Below are 21,597 nucleotides of genomic sequence, written 5' to 3'. Positions count from 1 at the left end.
TAATTAGGGAAGTAGTGATGGCATGAGATGCATGTGGTATGCGAAAGGTGGGAGACAGGCAGATTAGGTAGGGTAATGAGTGGTGGAATGAAGGAGTGCAATTGCTAGTGAAAGAGAAAAGAGAGGGTTTGGGCGGAACTTAGAGGGAAGGAGTGCAAGTGATTGGGAAGTGTATTCGAGAAAGCGACAGGAGGCCAAGAAGAAGATGCAGGGGATGAAAAAGGGGGCAAATGAGAGTTGGGGTGACCAACTATAAGCAGACTTAGGGAGGATAAGAGATTGTTTTGGAAGGAGTTAAAGATTGTGCGAATAGGGCAGATGTGGAGGTGATAACAAATAGTGATGAAGGAGTAGAGGAGCGAGTATTTGAAAGATTATTACATGTGTTTGATGACAGAGTGGCAGATGTAGGGTGTTTTAATTGGGGTAGTATTCAAAGTACGGTATGGAGAGTGATTTGGCGAAGACAGAAGAGTTGGTGAAAGCCTTGCATAAGATGAAATGCGACAAGGCGGCTGGAGTGAATGGTATTGCATTTGAATTCATTAAGAAAGAGAATGACTGTTGTTGATAGATTGGTAAGGATTTTCAATGTATGTATGGATCATAGTGAGGTGCCTGTGGAGTGGCGGAATGCATGTATAGTCCCACTGTATTAAAGGTGTGTGTTCAATGTACAAAAGTATAAACTTTTCCCATACCAGGTAAGTTGTATGGGAAGGTGTTGATTAAGAGGGTGAAGGCATGTACAGGGCATCAGATTGGAGAGGAGCAGTGTAATTTCAGAAGTGATAAAGGATGTGGGATTAGGCGTTTGCTTTGAAGAATGATTAGAAAAGTAGATGGATTTGTATGTGGCATTTATAGATCTGGAAAGGTATATATGATAGGGTTGATAGAGATACTTTGTTTAAGGTCTTAAGAATATACGTTGTGGGAGGAAAGCTATTAAAAACAGAGAAGTTTTATCAAGAGTGTAAGGCTTGTTTAAGAGGCGTACGAGTATGAAGCGAGGAGTCAGTGGTATGTGATGTCACCATGGCTGTTCGATTTGTTTATGGGTGAAATGGTGAGGAAGGGAAATGCCAGAGTATTGGAAAGAAGGGCCACTATGCAGTCTGTGAAGGGAAAAGAGGGCCTGGGAAGTGATTCAATTGTTGTATGCTGATGATACAACAAAGGTGTGAAAAAAGGAGTGAAAAACTGCAGAAGTTGGTGACTGAATGTGAAAGGAAGTTGAGATTGAATGCGAATAAAAGCAAGTTTATTAAGCTTATGAGGGTTGAAGGACAAGTTAGTTAGGGTGTGAGTTTGAATGGAGAAAAACTGGAGGAAGTTTAGTGTTTTACATATCTGAGAATGGACTTGAAAGCAAATGGAACCATGGAGCGGAAGTGAGTCATTGGGTGGATAGGGGGCGAAGGTTCTGGAAGCGCTGGAAGGGCAGAAATGGGTATGTATGAAGGTACAGTAGTTCTAACGATATAATGTGGATGCGAGGCATGGGCTTTAGTTAAAGCTGTGCAGAGGAGGGTGGATGTGTTGGAAATGAAATGTTTGAGGACAATATGTGGAGTAAGTGGTTTGATCAAGTAATGAAAAGGTAAGCGAGATGTGTGGTTACAAAAAGTGATTGAGAGAGCAGAAGTGGTGAAATGACCCAAGGATCCTGCATGTAAAGTGTGCAGTTACTTTTTAGTAATCACCTACTATGTCCTGTATGGGATGGGTGTACTACATTCGTGGGGGCCACATCTCTAGAACATTCTCAACTATCATACAACTTTTCAAATTTCAATATGCAGCCCATGTTCACTCACGTAATGCCAGTCGTCCACGACTCTTATACCTTAAAAGCGGTTCTTTAAGTCCTTTGTAACACATATCTTAATCAATTCCACGTTATGTCTTCAAGATTTTTATATCCTTACATCTTTCGAGTTATTGTTCACTGTGAACATTATCAAACTGGTTTCAAACCTTTAAGAAATGGATCGGGTCAACCTTACTCTTCTCTCTTCCACTATGAACAAATGTAAAACCTCTAGTTCCTGTGGCTCATCTGTCTTAACCCTGGTACGATCTTTGTTGCTCTCCAATTTCGTGTAATAATCACATCATCAGGGGAGACACAAGAGAGAAATATAACAGTCAGTTGATATAAAACGAAAGACGTAGCTAGGACGCCATTTGGTAAACATGTGATTGTCCAAGACAGACAACGAGCGTATCATAAACTTATTATGTGGACAAGAAGGTGAATTGTTTACAAATTTTGTGTATCTAATAATAGAAGATTCAATGATATTTCTCGTGGTACTGGAGTTAGAGTTAATAACTGAGATGGCATTACTCCAGTCAAAACAATGATCATAGTTTTTAGCGTGATTGAACAAGGCATTTGATTCTTTTTTGTTCTTATTCAATATCTATGTTGCTTAAGTCTAACAGAAAGATCCTAACCAGTCTGCCGAACATAAAACTTATCACAATTTCTACATGGCACTTTATAGATGCACCCAGGAGAATTTTCTGGTGAGTTCCTGATTAAGATATTCTCTATAGTATTAGTGTTGTTGAAGGCAACATTCAAATTAAAGGCTTTAAGCAACATGGGAAGTAAAGTAAAATTATTATTAAAAGGGAGAACTAAAAGATTCTTGGTGTCAATGGGAGGTTTGTGCTGAACTCTATAAAATTTTCTCCGTGGACTCATGGAAACATACTTGATCACGTGCAAAACTGTGATCCTTTCCAAAATATATATATATATATATATATATATATATATATATATATATATATATATATATATATATATATATGTTTGCTCACCAGAAATCTTAGTCAAAACGAAAAGTTTTGATATTTTTGGATAATGTTGTTATTGCCATTCTTAGGGAATCTATCACTGAACCTAATTTGTAAACGTTATGAAATTTCGTACAGTGGGGGAAAATATGGACGAGTTCGTTCACAGCATTAACGAATGCATTTCTTCCTGTGGGAATAACAACGTTTTTTGTATCAATAGCAAATCCGTGCGTGTATAAATAAGATGTGATTTGACAGAGATTAATATCCTCATTTTCAAACATCCTTGTTCATAATGTTACTGACCGAAGGCAGGACCCGTTGTCCTTTGAACTTAAGAATGCAGGGTGGTTACCGTAGAGTGGACGACTAACTCAGGGCTTTCGAAACGGTATCCTCATCGAGATGATCTTTCTTAAGCTCCTCACAGGCGATGATCAATCATACACGATAATATGCCTTGACCAAGATCCTTGTAATACAGAAAAGTTTTCTTTGAAGAGCAATATCGTCCTTGTATTCTAATGTGAAAATATATTCTGGGTTAGCATGATACATTTGATTTAAAGTATTTTTTTTTCCTGTGACCTCGAAAAGCTGGGAAAGGAGCAGCAGGGAATCATTTCAGAGCGGTCCTGTTGCTCGAATAAAAGTAATTTCCTAGGCATCAAGCAGATGAGCCATCAAGTATGGTAGAATGGAAATGGTGAGGTATGGTAACGTTAACACACAGGACCACCACAGCACGGTAAGCACTGACGGCTGACGAAGAATTGAACAGCTGGGAAAATAAACACGAGCGAGACTCTCATTCCACGAGAGGCAGACACAGCAGAATGACAACAGATATTGCCATTCAGTTGTCTCAACTTGGTGAATGAAGAAGAAGAAGAAAGGTCATGATTATGAATGTGGGATTTGGTTCTTGTCATGGCAAACTCTAACAGATACCTTCACCTGAGCGCAAAACACCTGGGTCATTCGGTGGAGAGTTACAAGGATTTCCGAATAACAGGAGAGTGACGAGCCGTACGTGGCACGTTTTAAGCTGGAAGGATGGCGAGCGGTGTTCCTGGAAGACTTTTTTTATTTCTAGTACGGCAGGCAAGAGTCTCGGATGGTCGGCGCGGCGCTGCCTGACGGTACGAGAGTCTCGGATGTGTTTGGTCTCAGCAGCAACGTCGGGGTGACCCACTTTTCCCGCGTGTGATCGTCCGGGCGGCCGTTGCCCTCACCACCACACCACCACCACCTCACCAGCGTCCACCCCTTCCTCCATCCCACCCACGACCAGCCTCCTCTAGCCCCCCCTCCCACTGTACGCCCCGGCCATCCCCTCCCCCCCACACACCGAACCCCTCCACCTACTCACCGGCACACACTTCTTCCAACCTAGTTGCTTTTCGTGACCAGCAGATACTGCGTGACTGAACAGTCACGGAAACCGTTTCGACTGCCTGATGGTATTCACCAGCGTCGAGTGCCAGACCAAGGGTTGTGAAAGGCTATTTATAGATATAACTGAGTGCGAGTGTGGGTCTGACAGGCTCTTAGATACCTAGGACCTGTTCCCCGACAGATGAACAAGTGCACAGTAATGATGCTCAGACAGGTTGAGCGGCTCCTCCCACGAGGGGGCGTGGCTAGAGTACGCTTCCCTGGCCGTCGCAGGACGCACCCGTGGCAGGCAACTGCGCCGCCCTGTGACATGCAGGTAGCATCGGCCCGCCAACCCTTACAGCACGGTCCTCTGCTCGGCCCAGGGGCCTGACTGGACCGTGGTAGTCCGGCCCAGCTGAGGGCTGGTTTTAGGGGCCGCTGGTCCGTTACTCCCATCGAGAAAGAGAAAGGAGAGGGAAGGAAAGTTGAATGTAAACCTCGTCTTGTCGTGGACGTGCCAGGTGCAGGTTTACTCCCATCTACCCGTGTAATGCCCCAGCTGGCTGGCAGCTCCTGCCACTCTACGGGCGACCTGTTTGCCTTTCTACTCCGGAGGCTGGAAGGGTGGCGGAGGAAACGCCAATCCTGGATGTGGTCAGAGGAGAAACTCCGGTCACCACAGGTCTGGTATAATCTTGACCATCATCCGTCAGGGGTGAGGCTGGCATGACTTCCACCCACCAGGATGGGCGGGGTGACCTAGTATGGAACTCCGCCCATCGAGGGATGTGGCTAAGCCGAGAGCTCCACCCATCAGAAGTTTGGCTCTTTTCTAATCCAGTTATGTGGGTTAGTTATGAACTCTAGCCGCCTAGAGTCTGGTTAGGTCAAAGGTTCCATCCACCGTGGGTGTAGCTAATGAGGAAACTTTGTGGCATACAAGGGCTGCTCGCCCAAGGAGGCTGTGATGAGGTCTCGAACGCCGCCCAAAGGGGGATGCGGTAGACAGCCCCGCCCACCAGAGGCGGTGATGTTAGCGTCTGGTATCCCACCCACAAGAGGTGTGAACAAATCCAGGACTCGACCCATTATGGGTGTGGTCAATTCAAGAGTTCTGCTCACCAGACATGTGGCCAAATCGGAAACTCCACCCACCAGAGATGTGGCCAAGCCAAGACCCAACCCACTAGAGGTGTGTCCTAACCGACAACTCCTTTCACCAAAGATGTGGCCGAGTCAAGAGCCCCACTCACCGGTGGTGTGGCCAAATCGAGAATTCCACCCACCAGAGGCGTGGTCAAGAATTCCACCTACCGGAGGTGTGGCCAAGTCGAGCGCTCCACCCAACAGGGGTGTGACTAATTCAAGAACACCACCCACTAAATGTGTGGCCTAGTCGAGAACTCCACCCACCAGAGGTGTGGCCTAGTCAAGAACTCCACCCACCAGAGGTGTGGTCAAGAACTCCACCCACCAGGGGTGTGTTCATGTGGAGAACACACACCAGAGGTGTTTCCAAGTCGAGAATTCCACCCAACAGGGGTGTGGCCAACATGATTGCTCCACCCCTGAGGGGTGTAACTAAGTCAAGTCTCCACCCACTGGAAGTGTGGCCAAAACATGAACTCCTTTCACCAGAGATGTGGCCAAGTCGAGGACTCCATCCACCAGAGGTGTAGAATAGTTAAGTGGTCCACCAAAGGTGTGGCCAAGAAGAGTACTTCACCCAACAGGAGTGTAGCCAAATGGGGATTTCCATCCACCACAAGTGTGGCCAATGGCCAAGTCAAAAACTTCATCCACTAGAGGTGTGGCCTAGACGAGAACTCCACCCATCAGAGGTGAAGCCAAGACGAATGCTCCACCCACTAGAGGTATGGCCAAACACTAAAACTCCACCCATCAGAGGTGTGGCCAAGTCAAAAACTCCAGTCATCAGGGATATGGCCAAGTTTAGAACTCCACCCACCAGAGTTGTGGCTAAGTCGAGGAGAACTTCACGACGGAGGTGTAGCCTAATCAAGACTTCCACCAATCAGGGATGTAGCTGAGTGGGGAAACTCCACCCAGCACAGATATGGCCATACCGAGAACTTCAACCTCCAGGAGTGTTGTGGCTGTTTAATTCCCCCACCAGAGGAGTGGCCAGGTCGACATCTCCATCTACCTGCGGTGTGGCTCATCGAAGAACTCTGTTAAAAAAATGATTGCACGTTGAGACTTCAGATTCGTCTGGGGTGTGGCCAAGGTGGGAACTTCATCCCCCACTGGCCATAGGAGTGCGACATCGCCCACCATGATTATGGCTATGTTTAGGTCCCTGTTCTCCTTCATGGCTATGTCGAGGCTCACTGTTCTCCATTATGGCTATGTTTAGGTCCCTGTTCCTCACTATAGCTATGTTGAGGTCCCTGTTTTCCACTATGGCTATGTTGAGGTCCCTGTTCTCCATTATGGCTATGTTTAGGTCCCTGTTCTTCACTATGGCTATGTTGAGGTCCCTGTTCTCCAGTATGGCTATGTTTAGGTCCCTGTTCTTCACTATGGCTATGTTGAGGTCCCTGTTCTCCAGTATGGCTATGTTGAGGTCCCTGTTCTCCATGAGTGTCGATATTTCCTGAATTCCAGCCACCAGGGGTATGGCTTCCTCTCAGACACTCAACTGAGGGTGTAGCTAATATACGAATCACTCCCACGGGAGGTTACTGGTAATTCAGACATTTCACCTGCCGAGGATGTTGATAAGCGGAGCAAGCCAACAGAGCAATGTGTTTAACTCCAAAATTCTACCCTCCTGGGTTGTGTCAAGGTTCAGTAATCGACCACGGGAGTGGACAAGTTGAAATCGCCAACCAGCGGAGGTAAAGCCCCATCGAAGTCTTCACGAGCCATGAGTGTGACGAATTCCAGAATTTCATCGAATATCGAGAACTTTGCATTTTGGAGGTGATGTAGTGGAGTCATGAGTCTCGCCCTTGCACGATGGCTAGAGGTCCGCCCACAAAGGCTGTGGCTAAAGTTCCTCCCACCAGGGGTGTGGTTCCATCCCCGCCCACTAAGGGCGTAACAAAAAACCCCGCCCACCAGCAATGCGGCGAGAACTCCGTCCACTACGGGTGAGGCATGAGCCCTGCCCACCAGAGGTGTGGCTTGAGCCCCGCCCACCAGGGGTGTGACAAGATCCCTGCCCTTTGGGGATGTGGCTGAAGCCCCACCCATCATGGGTGTGGCTACCCGAGTACTTCTTTCCTCAGTACCCGAGGGCTTCACTTACCTGGGAAGTGGCTCAATTCAAAGCATCATCACCTAGGAGTGAGGCTAAGTTGGAAGATCTCCAGCTATAAAGGTAGTGAGTGGTTCAGTAGAACAGTCCATCGAGCATGGGATGTGGCCCAATCTAGAACACCACCAACCAGGAATGTGACTAGGATGATAATCCTCCCCTTCAAGTATCTGGCGAAGATCAGACGACCTCGAAGCAGGAGTATGGCTAAGGTGAGAACTGTCCACACACTGGGTTCACTGAAACTGTGAGTATTTCGTCCAGGAAGAGTGTGGCTAAGGCGACAGCTCCACTCAACGTGGATGTAGCAGCGTTGACAACTCCACCAACAATGGATGTGGCTAAAGCTGTAGCTTCGCCCATTATGAGTATGGATGAGGAGAGGACTCTTTTCATGAGGAGGTAAAGTTAAGACGAAAACTTGATCTGCAGGATATGTGATGTTGTGAAGAATTCCTGCCATAAGAGTTGTGATTAGTCTAAAACTCCGCTCAGTTAGGGTCTGACTAAGTCGAGAACTCCACGTTAATGGATGTGATAATCATTCCTGAAAGATTTTGGGGAATCCTACGTAGCTGCCCTTGACATATCTAAAGCTTCTGACATGGTGTGGCATCGGGGTCTCATCTCTAAGCTTCCCTCTTTTGCCTTCCCTTCATCACTTTGCTCCCACATATCTAGCTTCCTCTCTGGCCGGTCTATCTCCGTGGTTGTTGATAGATCAGCCTCTCCCTTGCTCCATCAACAGCGGTTTCCCCTCACAGTTCTGTTTGTGTCCTACACTTTTCTCCTTTTTTTATCAACAGTTTTATTTTCACCACAAATAACCAAATGTACTATACACTGACGAGTTAACACCACATTCCTCCACATCCTTCAATTCTGCTCCTTTTTCTCTCACTCAGTTTGCATCTCGTCTCGACACGAATTCCTCAGTATCAAACTTGGACAGGATATCTCAGTGGAGTAGACGAAATCTGGTTAAGTTTGATGACACCAAGACCCATGTTCTGCTCATCTCTCTATCGAAAATTCCTCAACTCTCCCCTCGCCTTTGACTGTTCTGTAATGCTGCCTCTTGACTCAATGAATATACTTGGTATTGCTGTAACATCCACTCTATCTTGGAAACCCCCACATTACGGAAATAGCTGAGTCTGCCTTTAAGAAACTGGGTGTCCTATTTAGATGTCGAATTTCTTTTCTTCTGAACAGTTGGTCCACTTATACAAAGGCCTGATCCGTCCTTGTATGGAGCACTGCTCTCACATCTGGGGTGGTTCCAGCTCTGCATCCTTACTTGACAGAGTTGAGTCGAAAGCGATTCGACTCAAAGTCTCTCAGGTTACCTTCAAAACTTGAAAAACTTGCAATATGCTGCATTGTTGGTTCACTTTCCCTCTTCTATAGGTATTACTTTGGCTTTTATTCCGAGAGCTGGCTATTTGTATGCCCCCACTTGTCTTATGTCTTAATGATGATTTTCTTTCCCTTTTTTTTTTATAGATAATACTTCGGTTCTGCTTCCAAGAACGGGCTGCTTCAGTGTTGCCTCAAGAGCTGGGCGATGTGATATTCCTTTCCTTACACCACTACGCTCTGGAACATCTTTACTTTCTCAAGTCTTTTCTAAAACGCTAACGACGTGACCTTTTTTTTTTTTTTTAAAGGCAGGTTCTCCTTTTCTCCTGAAACTCTTCAGTAGTTATCTTCAGTGGTTATCATCATTAGTGGTTATCTTTAGTGGTTATCATCAGTGGTTATCCTCACTGGTTATCATCAGTGGTTATCATCTGTGGCCATCATCTGTGGCCATCATCAATGGTTATCATCAGTGGTTATCATCATCAGTGGTTATCATCTGTGGGCATCATCAGTGGTTATCTTCAGTGGTTATCATCAGTGGTTATCATCAGTGCTCATCATCAGTGGCCATCATCAGTGGCCATCATCAGTGGCCATCATCAGTGGCCATCATCAGTGGTCATCATCAGTGCTCATCATCAGTGGCCATCATCAGTGGTCATCATCAGTGGTCATCATCAGTGGTCATCATCAGTGGTTATTATCAGCGGCTATCATCAGTGGTCATCAGTAGTTATCTTCAGTGGTCATCATCAGTGGCCATCATCAGTGGTCATCAGTAGTTATCTTCAGTGGTCATCATCAGTGGTCATCATCAGTGGTCATCAGTAGTTATCTTCAGTGGTCATCATCAGTGGTTATCATCAGTGGTCATCAGTAGTTATCTTCAGTGGTCATCATCAGTGGTCATCATCAGTGGTCATCATCAGAAGTTATCTTCAGTGGTCATCATCAGTGGTCATCATCAGTGGTCATCATCAGTAGTTATCTTCAGTGGTCATCATCAGTGGTCATCATCAGTGGTCATCATCAGTGGTCATCATCAGTGGTCTTCATCAGTAGTTATCTTCAGTGGTCATCATCAGTAGTTATCTTCAGTGGTCATCATCAGTGGTCATCATCAGTGGTCATCATCAGTGGTCATCATCAGTGGTCATCATCAATGGTCATCATTAGTGGTACGCCGTATGCGCCCAGCGTCTCTGTACGTGGCGATATATCTCACAGGAATTTCGTCGAAACCTGTTCTCTGCCACCTGTCCATACCCGGTACCCTCGCGTTACGGGCAAGTTCCATCGACGTAACGTCACACCACCTTCAGTGTTACGATGACACATGGTAACACGGCATCATCGAGTAGGCTGAAGCAACACAGCCGTTACACTGTCCCGGTGGTGTTGATCAACCAGTCCCTCGTTATGACCAGCAGTAATGACTGATAACGTTTAGTGGTGCATTAACCTGGTTTCTTATTGGCTAAATACCTAGGAGGGTGAAAGGCGTGCAAGGAATAGAGTGAATTGGAGCGATGTGGTATACCGGGGTTGACGTGCTGTCAGTGGATTGAATCAAGGCATGTGAAGCGTCTGGGGTAAACCATGGAAAGCTGTGTAGGTATGTATATTTGCGTGTGTGGACGTATGTATATACATGTGTATGGGGGGGGGGGGGGTTGGGCCATTTCTCTCGTCTGTTTCCTTGCGCTACCTCGCAAACGCGGGAGACAGCGACAAAGTATAATAAAAAAAAAAAAAATAATAACCTAGTGTGATCATAGATCTTGGGGCTATCTGGAACATCATCATGAAGACAATGATCAACGCGCGGCAACTCACACTTGGCTACAGTGCCATCAGGACATGAGGCAGACTTAGCACACGAGAGGGGAAAAAATGGAATATTAACAGTATTGAAGAAAATGTCAGACGAGCTGGTCCCAGCGTACGACAAGGTGCTCACCTCCTTCCCATCGCGAAAACACTACACCTGTGGTAATACACACGTGGCAAACACTACACCTGAGGTAATACACACGTGGCAAACACTACACCTGTGGTAATACACACATGATAAACAAATTAATTTTCACATTGTGGTGAGACTCTTTATCTTGATATGAAGAATCCTGTTCATAAATTCTTTACGTAATGAAGAAAAATTCTATTTGCATTGATCCCCCTGTCACCCAGTAGTTGCTAACCGGAGAGTGACAGTCGTCGATCCCTGACCTTTCTATCGTTATAAACTGGTATTGGTGTATGTGACGTGCATACGTAAGGCGTAACATGAAGTTACTCCGGAGGCTGGCTGCTGGTAGCGTCACGAGGAACATTATGATCTTGCTGCCCGCTGCCCTACATAGGGGCGCAGTGCGAGACCAACTCCATTCCAGGCAGCCTAGTGGCTGGAATGGCTTACCATGTCCATCAGTCTTCCAGATTAGATGTTTAACACGAGTGTAGAGAGAGACCTGGTGGCCCCACCCTGCCTTACACTACCACATCACCAGTGGCGCCTTGGGTGACGTCTGGCCTCGGTTTACTGTACGACTGTCGTCCTCACGTGGCCGACGGTTCCTAGTTTAACCCCAACGACGCCTGGTACTTAGAGAGCTCCTCCCTTTCCCTGACCCTCCCACAGGAAGATTCCAGCTGGTCTGACGAGATTTTGATAACTGGCGGATGTCAAGGCCAGCCACTGAGTGACGGGCATTAGACCAGACCTCCACGATCCTCCCACGAGATACCTCTTGCTCTGCTGTCAGTCCCTCACCCAGAGAACAACACTGGCGTATTCGACGCACACCTTACGTCCATCTCGTATGGAAATGAATCATGTTATCACTTGACGTGAGATGATGCAAATCTGTTTACATGCGATAACGTCAAAAGCCATTATCTTTTTCAATGGCTTGTATGCGAGGCGTCACTTGTTGTGCAAGGAGGTGGTGGCTGGTTCGAGGCCTCGACCCACTACTGGCCATTCTTGGGTCAGGGAGGAACAGCCTCCTCCTCCTCCTCCAGGCAGGCACAACACTGCTCAGCCTCACATGTAACCTCGTCTACAATGAACAGATAATCAACACTCACCCAACCTGGAGAGGATTCTTCAGCCTTCCTTCCATCAGTTTCACGGCATCTGAAAGAAGAAAACATTTTTGGATACGTGCAGGATACAGCAAATACAGTGTCTAACTCCCAGTCATGACCAACACTCTGTGTTAGCGCGCAGTTATTCCCACCCTACAACAACACCCTCCCCGCCAATATGATAATATGGTGAAGTTTCTCAAGTGTCTGCTGTCCAGACTGGAGGAGACTCCAGGCGAGACTCAGGCGAACCCACCACCACTACACCCACCGTCATCCAACTCGCCGGGGTTCCAGCACCTCGCCCTGCGAGGCCCCACTGTCACCACTGCCATCATAAACACTACCACCGTTTTCTTTACAATGCCAATTACCACCACCAACCACGAGCCACTATCATCATTACAACCATCACAACTAATATCATATCACCACCATTACAGTCAACAGCATTATCACCATCACAACCACTTCCAAGATCATATGTGAAATAACATGATCTGTCTTATCTAATCACTTCATCATTGCACGAGCCATCCCCCGGCCTCAGCACCTGACTATCATCCCTACCACCACCATCCTCATCACCACTCACACCATCATTACCACTACCATCATCATCATCCTCACTACCATACATCCTCGCTTGTACACTGTAACAAACCTTTACTTATAAAGCAAAAAAAAAAAAAAGAAAAAACCCCCACCAATATACACGTGAGCATCAACATGATGGAGCAATGTTTCATAAACACTTACAACCAGACGTGCAACGCTGGAGCAGGTGACGTACCTTGTGGCAATGTGCTTCATCTTATCTCCCGCCAGAGGAGGCGCGTCACCACGTAACAGACTCAGTCTTCATTAATCACTCTTATTTACACTTTCCCCGAGCCGTCCACATGGCTTTCCCTCACGAAATTACCTTCAGCAGGGAAGCCCTCTACAAACTTAGCATTGTCGTGGGGAAAGATCATCCAATTTCAGGTGGTTGTTTTAGATACAGTTAACCTATGTATCATATGTGTTATCGGTACATATTAGTGATCTTGTATATTGTTACTCCAGGTGGTGTGTGTTACCCCACGCGTCAGTGACTTCTCCAGCGCACTGCCGATTACTACACGACCCTGCTGTTTGCTCCAGTCATCCTGGTTCATTACGTGTCTAGTGAGGATATCCAGGCTCCTGATCTGTGTACCCAAGTCATCCAGGCTCCTGATCTGTGTACCCAAGTCATCCAGGCTCCTGATCTGTGTACCTGAGTCATCCAGGCTCCTGATCTGTGTACCCAAGTCATCCAGGCTCCTGATCTGTGTACCCAAGTCATTCAGGCTCCTGATCTGTGTACCCAAGTCATCCAGGCTCCTGATCTGTGTACCCAAGTCATCCAGGCTCCTGATCTGTGTACCCAAGTCATCCAGGCTCCTGATCTGTGTACCCAAGTCATCCAGGCTCCTGATCTGTGTACCCAAGTCATCCAGGCTCCTGATCTGTGTACCCAAGTCATCCAGGCTCCTGACCAGTGTATCCAAGTCATCCAGGCTCCTGATCTGTGTACCCAAGTCATCCAGGCTCCTGATCTGTGTACCCAAGTCATCCAGGCTCCTGACTAACGTGTTGACGTTATCCAGGCTCTTGACCTGTGCACTGAGGTCACGAGGGAACCTGACCTGTGCACTGAGGTCACTCAGACCCGTGTCGTGTGCTAAGGTCACTCAGGTCCCTCACCTGTGTCGTGTGACGTGACAAGCAAGGCTGTCACTGTCGTGTGGTGAAGCAGTCAAGACATTCATTCTGTCGCACAGTTTACTGTGAGGTAAACCAACGTTCGTGGTCTGTGTTGTGTAGTCAGCCAACAAGACCCTATTATTCCTTGCCAAGAAAAAGACATCCAAATTACTCCGGGAGTCTGGAAGTTCCTGCTGTTGAAGAATTGTCACAGTCATCAAGCCAGTATTCTCCACCAGCCCATCTCGCGTCTTGATGTTTTGTCTGCCATCTTACACACGACGGGTGTTTGCACAGGGACATTATGCGAAGTAATCCATACATTATAGATAATTCATCTGATGGATAGTGTAGCGTTCGCCATCATCAGGGATAATGTAATATTTTGCTTCAGTCTGGGGAGTTAGCATCGTTGATTGTGTCATCATTCTGAGACGACTGCTGCTGCTCCGGTCAAGGAACTGGTGGAAATACATACGAATAGAGTCTAGACTCGGCGCCTTTTTGGAAATTCGACGTAGTAGCAGGAGAGACCTGATCCTGCCCGAGGTGAGCGGTTAGTCAGGCATGGTAGGTCGTTTCTTAGGAGGCGCCTCAGAATTGTTGCAGAGGTTCCAAGAAAAGATGCAGAAATACAGACATGGACTACGACATGAGAAAAAAAAAAATAAAGAAAAAGAAAATGAATTAGATATCATGAGCAGGAAGGATAAATGAACGGAGTGAACGAGCTGGTGCGTAGGGAAATGAACTGAGTGAACGAGTTGGTGCGGGGGGAAATGAACTGGGTGAACGAGTTGGTGTGGGGGGAAATGAACTGGGTGAACGAGTTGGTGTGGGGGGAAATGAACTGGGTGAACGAGTTGGTGTGGGGGGAAATGAACTGGGTAAACGAGTTGGTGCGGGGGGGAAATGAACTGGGTGAACGAGTTGGTGCGGGGGGAAATGAACTGGGTAAACGAGTTGGTGCGGAGGGAAATGAACTGGGTGAACGAGTTGGTGCGGGGGAAATGAACTGGGTGAACGAGTTGGTTGGGGATGGAGGGGACATCACTACACAGGCAAATGGTTCTGAGAGTCTTGCCGGATTCATACTGTAACCTGAGCACCTCATATCGTCAGGATGTCAGGAGGTGCAAACACTGGAAGTCGGTGGTGAGGCAGAGTGCGTCAGAGAGTCGTAATGCAGGAACCAGAGAGGTTAGCCTGGCCAAGGAGAACCATAGAGTGGGCAGCACACCTGCTGAAAACCTCCATTATCTAACTCAACCAAGCGGAGACCCCGACGGTGTGTTAAGGTAGAAGATCACTACCGCCTCCAGGCCAAACATGCTCGGCCTTCCGCAGTGTGGCAGAACAACCGCATTGGGAAAAAGACAATGACACCGAGTTGAGTTACCTGAGTGACTTAGTAGCTTCTTGGTTATGGTCATAAGCTTCATCACACACACACACACACACACACACACAACACAACGAGGATGCATGACGGATGGATGACTACAACCGTTCATAACCACCACAACAACATTCAGTAACGTTATCTACATAATCTCCAAACGCAGTTATTTACATGTACACTTGAGTTAACTTACTGCCTTAATATACTGGTTTAATGAATGCCAACAGTACCACAGTGTAGTAAGGGAGGAAAAAGTGGTTCACTTTGCGCGCAACCAGCATGCAACGTGCATTCTTAATATAACGGTGGTAAAAAGAAACATAACTCGTGTGTTCGGGGTCCCAATATCATGGCAGACTCCCACAAGCTCTAGGTTGAGGATCCACTTGGCTTTCAGAGGTTGCAGCCTAATTTTCATCATCATGAAGTGTGGTAACCAACAGCTAAGATTCATTCATCTGCATCATGTGAAGCAAACAAAACATCCCACCGTTTTCATACAGTATGGTAACCAAGCTTCCTGACCTGTGTCGTGTGGTTGGGTAACCAAGCTTCCTGACCTGTGTCGTTTGGAAGGGTAACCAAGCTTACTGACAGGTCGTTTGGTAGGGTAACCAAGGTTCCTGACCTGTGTCATGTGGTAGGGTAACCAAGGTTCCTGACCTGTGTCATATGGTAGGGTAACGAAGGTTCATCAGAGGGAAGTGGGCTGGATGGGGACGAGGTTGATAAATGGCAGGGACTGAAGCCAGAAAAGTACGAGTGAAGGGGCGATATTGACTGTGGGACGTCGTTCTTAGCAAGTCCTTAACTGTTTACCAGGCCTTCAGGTTGCTGGAACTTCACGCATGCCATGTGCCAACACCGCTGGACGAAGGGCAACAGGTGACTACACTTTACGGCAGAACGAACGCCAGCCGCTTCCTCGATGTGCACCCTTCATGCCTCTCCTGTGCAGGACAGTGTGAAGGGGATGCTGGTGTGAGAAAGGTATATAGCTGGAGTTCGCTCTAATGTCAAGTTCGGTCATCCGTTGTCCTTCGTCCAGAGGTGTTGGTGCAGATCGCGCGTAAATTCTTGTAACAAAAGAACCTGCTGACCATCAGGTCTTGAAGGCGTTGCTGCGCTTCACCTCCTCTTCTCCCGTCCAACTCTGCCTCCCCGCTCCTCTAGTCACCCATCTATCCACTAACATCCCACGAATCTCAGGGGCAGTGACCACAACTCGGACGTCCGTGGCGCTGCCTTTCCGCTTGTATGCTAGCAGTCCAGCCAGAGATATTTTCTGACGCGGACTTATACAAATCATCCGCCAGAGGGACATCACTGCGTTGAAACATTACACGCAAACACGAGTTAGACTTCAGCAGGAAATCCTGAGATACGACGATAAGGTGATGAAGGGACCTGGTGGCACGACCAGATGACAAAATGTGGTGAGGGTGGACCTGTCGGCACGACCAGATGACGAGGGATGGTGACGAGGATTAGGTGGCACGACCGGAGCCTTGGTCGCCGCCCGCCCTACGTCTAAAGCGCCGACACCAAACATCGACTCTTATAATAGTGCTGATAAGAATTCAGCTCACGAGGCGATCCTGGATGCTAATGACGCAACTGCCTCGTTCCTTAACTCCGGGGAAACTGCGCAGTTAAGGTAATGTAGGAAGGCGCATAAACACCGTGTGTTTACACGAGATGTGGGACAGACGATAGAGGGCGGTGGGACGCTATAGGAGACAGCGACGTGAAAGATGGAATACATTGGACAGCGGCAACCACTGGAGTGTATCTGGTTCCAAATGTTGCTGTAGGATGAACGTAAAGTATACGTTTGAGATATGTGACAGGAGTTAGGTCGCCCCTTGAATGAAGTATATCAAATGATTCTAACACATGCTAGTAATTATGTGACCCCACAAGATGAAGTATGTATTATGCATCTAAGACACGAGTTTAGAATTAGATCGACCTACAGGTATACAGAATATACGACGCGTGTGAGACTTGTGGTAGGAGATGAGTTAGTCTCCAGGTATACTGTTCGTTTTAGATAGAATCCTTCTGAGTGCAGTCGCGAACGTGTGTCTATGTGTTTTCTGAACTGAATCGTATGCCATTTGAGTGATTATTTGTTTGACAAAAGCAATAATCTCACATTCCCGACATCTTCAGTGAGGTTACCTCCGCAGTAATCAGTTCGTTATATTGACATCATGAATGCAGGTCAGTAACGCTGGTTCTGTTATCTTAACTGTTCCTCATTTTTCATTACTATCATTAAAGTTATGACGTCAACTGTATAACGGACGCCCCCATGAGCACAGAGAACACTCGCTTTGTTAGTTATGATTGTTGAACGCACGCAAAACACACACACACACAGACTGCACTCAATATTATCATCTTTATATATATATATATATATATTTTTTTTTTCTTTTTTTTTTTATACTTTGTCGCTGTCTCCCGCGTTTGCGAGGTAGCGCAAGGAAACAGACGAAAGAAATGGCCCAACCCCCCCCATACACATGTACATACACACGTCCACACACGCAAATATACATACCTACACAGCTTTCCTTGGTTTACCCCGGACGCTTCACATGCCTTGATTCAATCCACTGACAGCACGTCAACCCCTGTATACCACATGGCTCCAATTCACTCTATTCCTTGCCCTCCTTTCACCCTCCTGCATGTTCAGGCCCCGATCACACAAAATCCTTTTCACTCCATCTTTCCACCTCCAATTTGGTCTCCCTCTTCTCCTCGTTCCCTCCACCTCCGACACATATATCCTCTTGGTCAATCTTTCCTCACTCATTCTCTCCATGTGCCCAAACCATTTCAAAACACCCTCTTCTGCTCTCTCAACCACGCTCTTTTTATTTCCACACATCTCTCTTACCCTTACGTTACTTACTCGATCAAACCACCTCACACCACACATTGTCCTCAAACATCTCATTTCCAGCACATCCATCCTCCTGCGCACAACTCTATCCATAGCCCACGCCTCGCAACCATACAACATTGTTGGAACTACTATTCCTTCAAACATACCCATTTTTGCTTTCCGGGATAATGTTCTCGACTTCCACACATTTTTCAAGGCTCCCAAAATTTTCGCCCCCTCCCCCACCCTATGATCCACTTCCGCTTCCATGGTTCCATCCGCTGACAGATCCACTCCCAGATATCTAAAACACTTCACTTCCTCCAGTTTTTCTCCATTCAAACTCACCTCCCAATTGACTTGACCCTCAACCCTACTGTACCTAATATATACATATATATTTTTCCTACCTACAGATCCTATCATCGTTTCCCACGTCAACGATGTAGCACCCGGAATAGACAAAGAAAGGCAGCACCCACTTCCATCCATTCTCTAGTTGCCAAGTGCAATGTAATGAAACCACAACCCTCTTTCCACAACCAGGCCTGAGAGGCCTTTCCATGGTTTCTCCCGACCGCTTCACATACTCTGAGAGCACGTCGACCCCTGTGATCCACATAGTTCCAATTCACTCCATCCCATGCACGCTTTTCACTTTCCTGCATGTTCAGGCCCCAGTAACTCTAAATCTTTCTCACTCCATCCTTTCATCTCCAATATGGTCTCCCCCTTCTCGTACCCTATTACTTCTGATACATACATCCTCTTTGTCAACCTGTCCTCACTTATTCTATCCATATGTTCGGACGATTTCAGTACACCCTCTTCGTCTTACTCAACCACACTCTTACCCTTTTATTACTTACTCGATCAAACCACCTCACACTACATATAATCCTCAAACATTTCATTTCCAACACATTCACCCTCGTCCGCACATCCTCATCTATAGCCCATGCCTCGCATCCATATAACATTGTTGGAACTACTATACCTTCAGACATATCCATTTTCGCCCTCCCAGATAATGACCTCTCTTTGCACACAATCTTCAATGATCTCAGAGCCTTTCTCCCCACCCTATGACTCACTTACGTGTCCATAGTTCCATTCGCAGTCATGTCCACTCTCAGATATCTCAAACACTTCAGTTCCTCCGAATTTCTGTATTTAAGCAAACACCCGAACTAGATTGTCCCCCTGCCCTGCTAAATCTAGTAACCTTGTTTTTATTCACATTTACTTTTCACTTCTTTTCACACATTCTTCCAAACTCTGTCACCAACTTCTGCAGTTTCTCACCCGAATCTACCACTAGTGCTGTGATATCAGCAAACAACAAATGACAGTTTTTCTCTCCCCCCTCATCCCCAAAAGACTGCATATTCGCCCCTCTCTCAAAAACTCTTGAATAGATGAATTAAACAGCCATGGTGATATCATACACCCCTGCCGCAGACCAACCTTTACTCTCCTCTCTTCCTACTCGTATGCAGGCCTCTCAGTGCTTCTAGTGGCTTTCCTCCCACACCGTATATTCTTTACACCTTCCGCAAGGAACCTCTATCAACGTTTATCATAGAGCTCCTTCCTGATTTGATGCTCTGTATATGCCTTTACCATCTCAATCGCCACTCTTCCATATAACTTATCAAGTACACTCAACAACTTAAACCTCTGTAGATTGAACACGCACATTTGTCCCCCTTTTCATACACTGGCATTATACATACATTCTGCCGATCCTCACGCACATTATCATGCTTTATACACACAATGAAAATCCCAACGAATCAATCATCAACAAAGTCACCTACTTCGTAAGATATTCGACTGTAATACCATCCATTCTGGCCGCCTTGCCACTTCTCACGATATGCAAGGCTTGCAGCACCTTTTCTCTTTGCCAAAACGTTTTCCATGACTCTCTCCTACTGCGCATAAGGTCCCAACCCAAACACCCTACAGCTATCACTCCTTTTTTTTTTCTTACGTTAGAGGCCCTAGTCAAGGGCAAAGTCTACATCAAGGCCAGGCCATAATTCAGATATAAAAAGGTTAAGGAAAGGGAAAAAAGAAGAAACAAGGTAAAGTATTTACGAATTATGGTGGAAGTGAAAAACCTGTATTTCAAAAAAGTGCCAGGTCATAGTAATTGGGAAAGATATGAGAGGTAGATAGTTCCAAGGTTTTCAGGTTCTAGGAAAAGAGACAATGATCAAAACGGCCCACCATTCAATTGCCAACGACCACACAGTAATCATATGACGTAGCAGCTTGCCGAGTAATGCGTTTTCTAGCTAGTGGTGGGGGCACACAAGCAGCCAGCTATCGGGAGCAAAAACTAGAGTAATACCTATAGAAGAGGTAAAGTGAACCAATACTGCGGCACAGGGCCATGCTTTAAAGTATGCTTGGGAGAGTTGATAAGTTGGACTGTTGTCGACTCAGTTCGATCAAGTAAGGATGCAGAACCATGCGAGAGCAGTGAGTGCTCCATACAAGACCCTGCCCTAACCAAACACAACCCACCCTCACCAAACAAAACTTCATGTCATCTGGCAGTAACGTGAACTAAACTACCGTGACATTAACCCAGCCATAACACATCGTACTCATGAACACTTGCCTTATTTCGGAGGATATAACTGCCCAACAGTCTGCCGAACAATGCATCGTCAATTTCAACAATCGTGCTAACACCTCCAGTCTTATCCTTCTTCGTCACAATGATACACCAATACCTGGAGAGGAAAGGTTGTATCACTCGATAGTAGTATATTTTCATAAGTCCTTAAATCACGTACCTCAAGCAATCACACACACACACACACACACACACACACACACAAAGTGTTTTTGTGATGCTGAGAAGTACATTCAAAGGTCAGTGTGTTGGGAAATTATTTGTGAATTATACTTACACTTCGGACACGCAGTGGTCAGGCCTGATTAGAGGGAGTGGAGGCCTGAGATCCTCTTTCTTTTTTTTATTTCACTTATCAAAGAAGAGATCCACGTCCTCACTTCCTCACCGATCCACGTCCTCACTTCCTCATCGATCCACGTCCTCACTTCCTCATCGATCCACGTCCTCACTCCCTCATCGATCCACACTGCACGAAATGACTTACACGCCTGCCACCCGAGTGCCCCTGCCAGCTCCTCCGTGCTACTGATGGCGCCGGACGACGAAAGTGAGGAGCAGCCCTGAGGAGCGAGGCAAGCTACGGTGCAGTGCAAACACCTCTACCACCACTTCATCTGTTGAACGATCTGTACAGTTTGAAACTCAACCTTCTCCTCCCGATTACCTCCTCCCATGATACACCGATCACCATCACACACGAGGAATACTTATTCAGTACAGTGGCAAGAGAAAAAGATATATATTTATTTTGTTATGTTACAGACGTAATCGACATGTGTTGTTTATGTACTTTTATACATATTTACCTCGGGCTAAAACACGACTACTGGTGTGATTTTTTTGCTTTGCTGGTGAGTCTCGTTTTTGCCTAAGTTTTGGATCATCTTTCAGAATCATCGTTAACGGATCTAAACAAGAGAGAATGAGGGAAACTAACGAGGTCGTTTGCCCTGGGGCCCTTACTGGCTTCCGACGCCCCT

General features: G+C 46.5%; 1 protein-coding gene across 2 annotated transcripts in view; it reads right to left on the bottom strand.

The window, feature by feature from the left end:
* Positions 1 to 21,163, bottom strand: part of LOC139761611 (uncharacterized) — a 191,736-nt gene extending 170,573 nt beyond the window's left edge. The window contains exons 1-3 of one of the 2 annotated variants that reach the window (XM_071685872.1): positions 20,892 to 21,163; positions 20,597 to 20,711; positions 11,933 to 11,981 (exon numbers count right to left, since the gene is read on the bottom strand). In XM_071685872.1, coding sequence (XP_071541973.1) covers positions 11,933 to 11,981; positions 20,597 to 20,643 — 96 coding nt within the window. In that variant the 5' untranslated portion in view covers positions 20,644 to 20,711; positions 20,892 to 21,163. The remainder of the gene's footprint in view (positions 1 to 11,932; positions 11,982 to 20,596; positions 20,712 to 20,891) is intronic. The other variant, XM_071685905.1, reaches the window with a different exon arrangement.
* Between the last annotated feature and the right edge of the window lie 434 nt (positions 21,164 to 21,597).

Source organism: Panulirus ornatus, chromosome 3 (assembly GCF_036320965.1).
Source record: "Panulirus ornatus isolate Po-2019 chromosome 3, ASM3632096v1, whole genome shotgun sequence".
NCBI classification, from domain to species: domain Eukaryota; kingdom Metazoa; phylum Arthropoda; class Malacostraca; order Decapoda; family Palinuridae; genus Panulirus; species Panulirus ornatus.
Note: the sequence above shows the minus strand (reverse complement) of the source record. Positions and strands in the feature narration are given on the sequence as shown.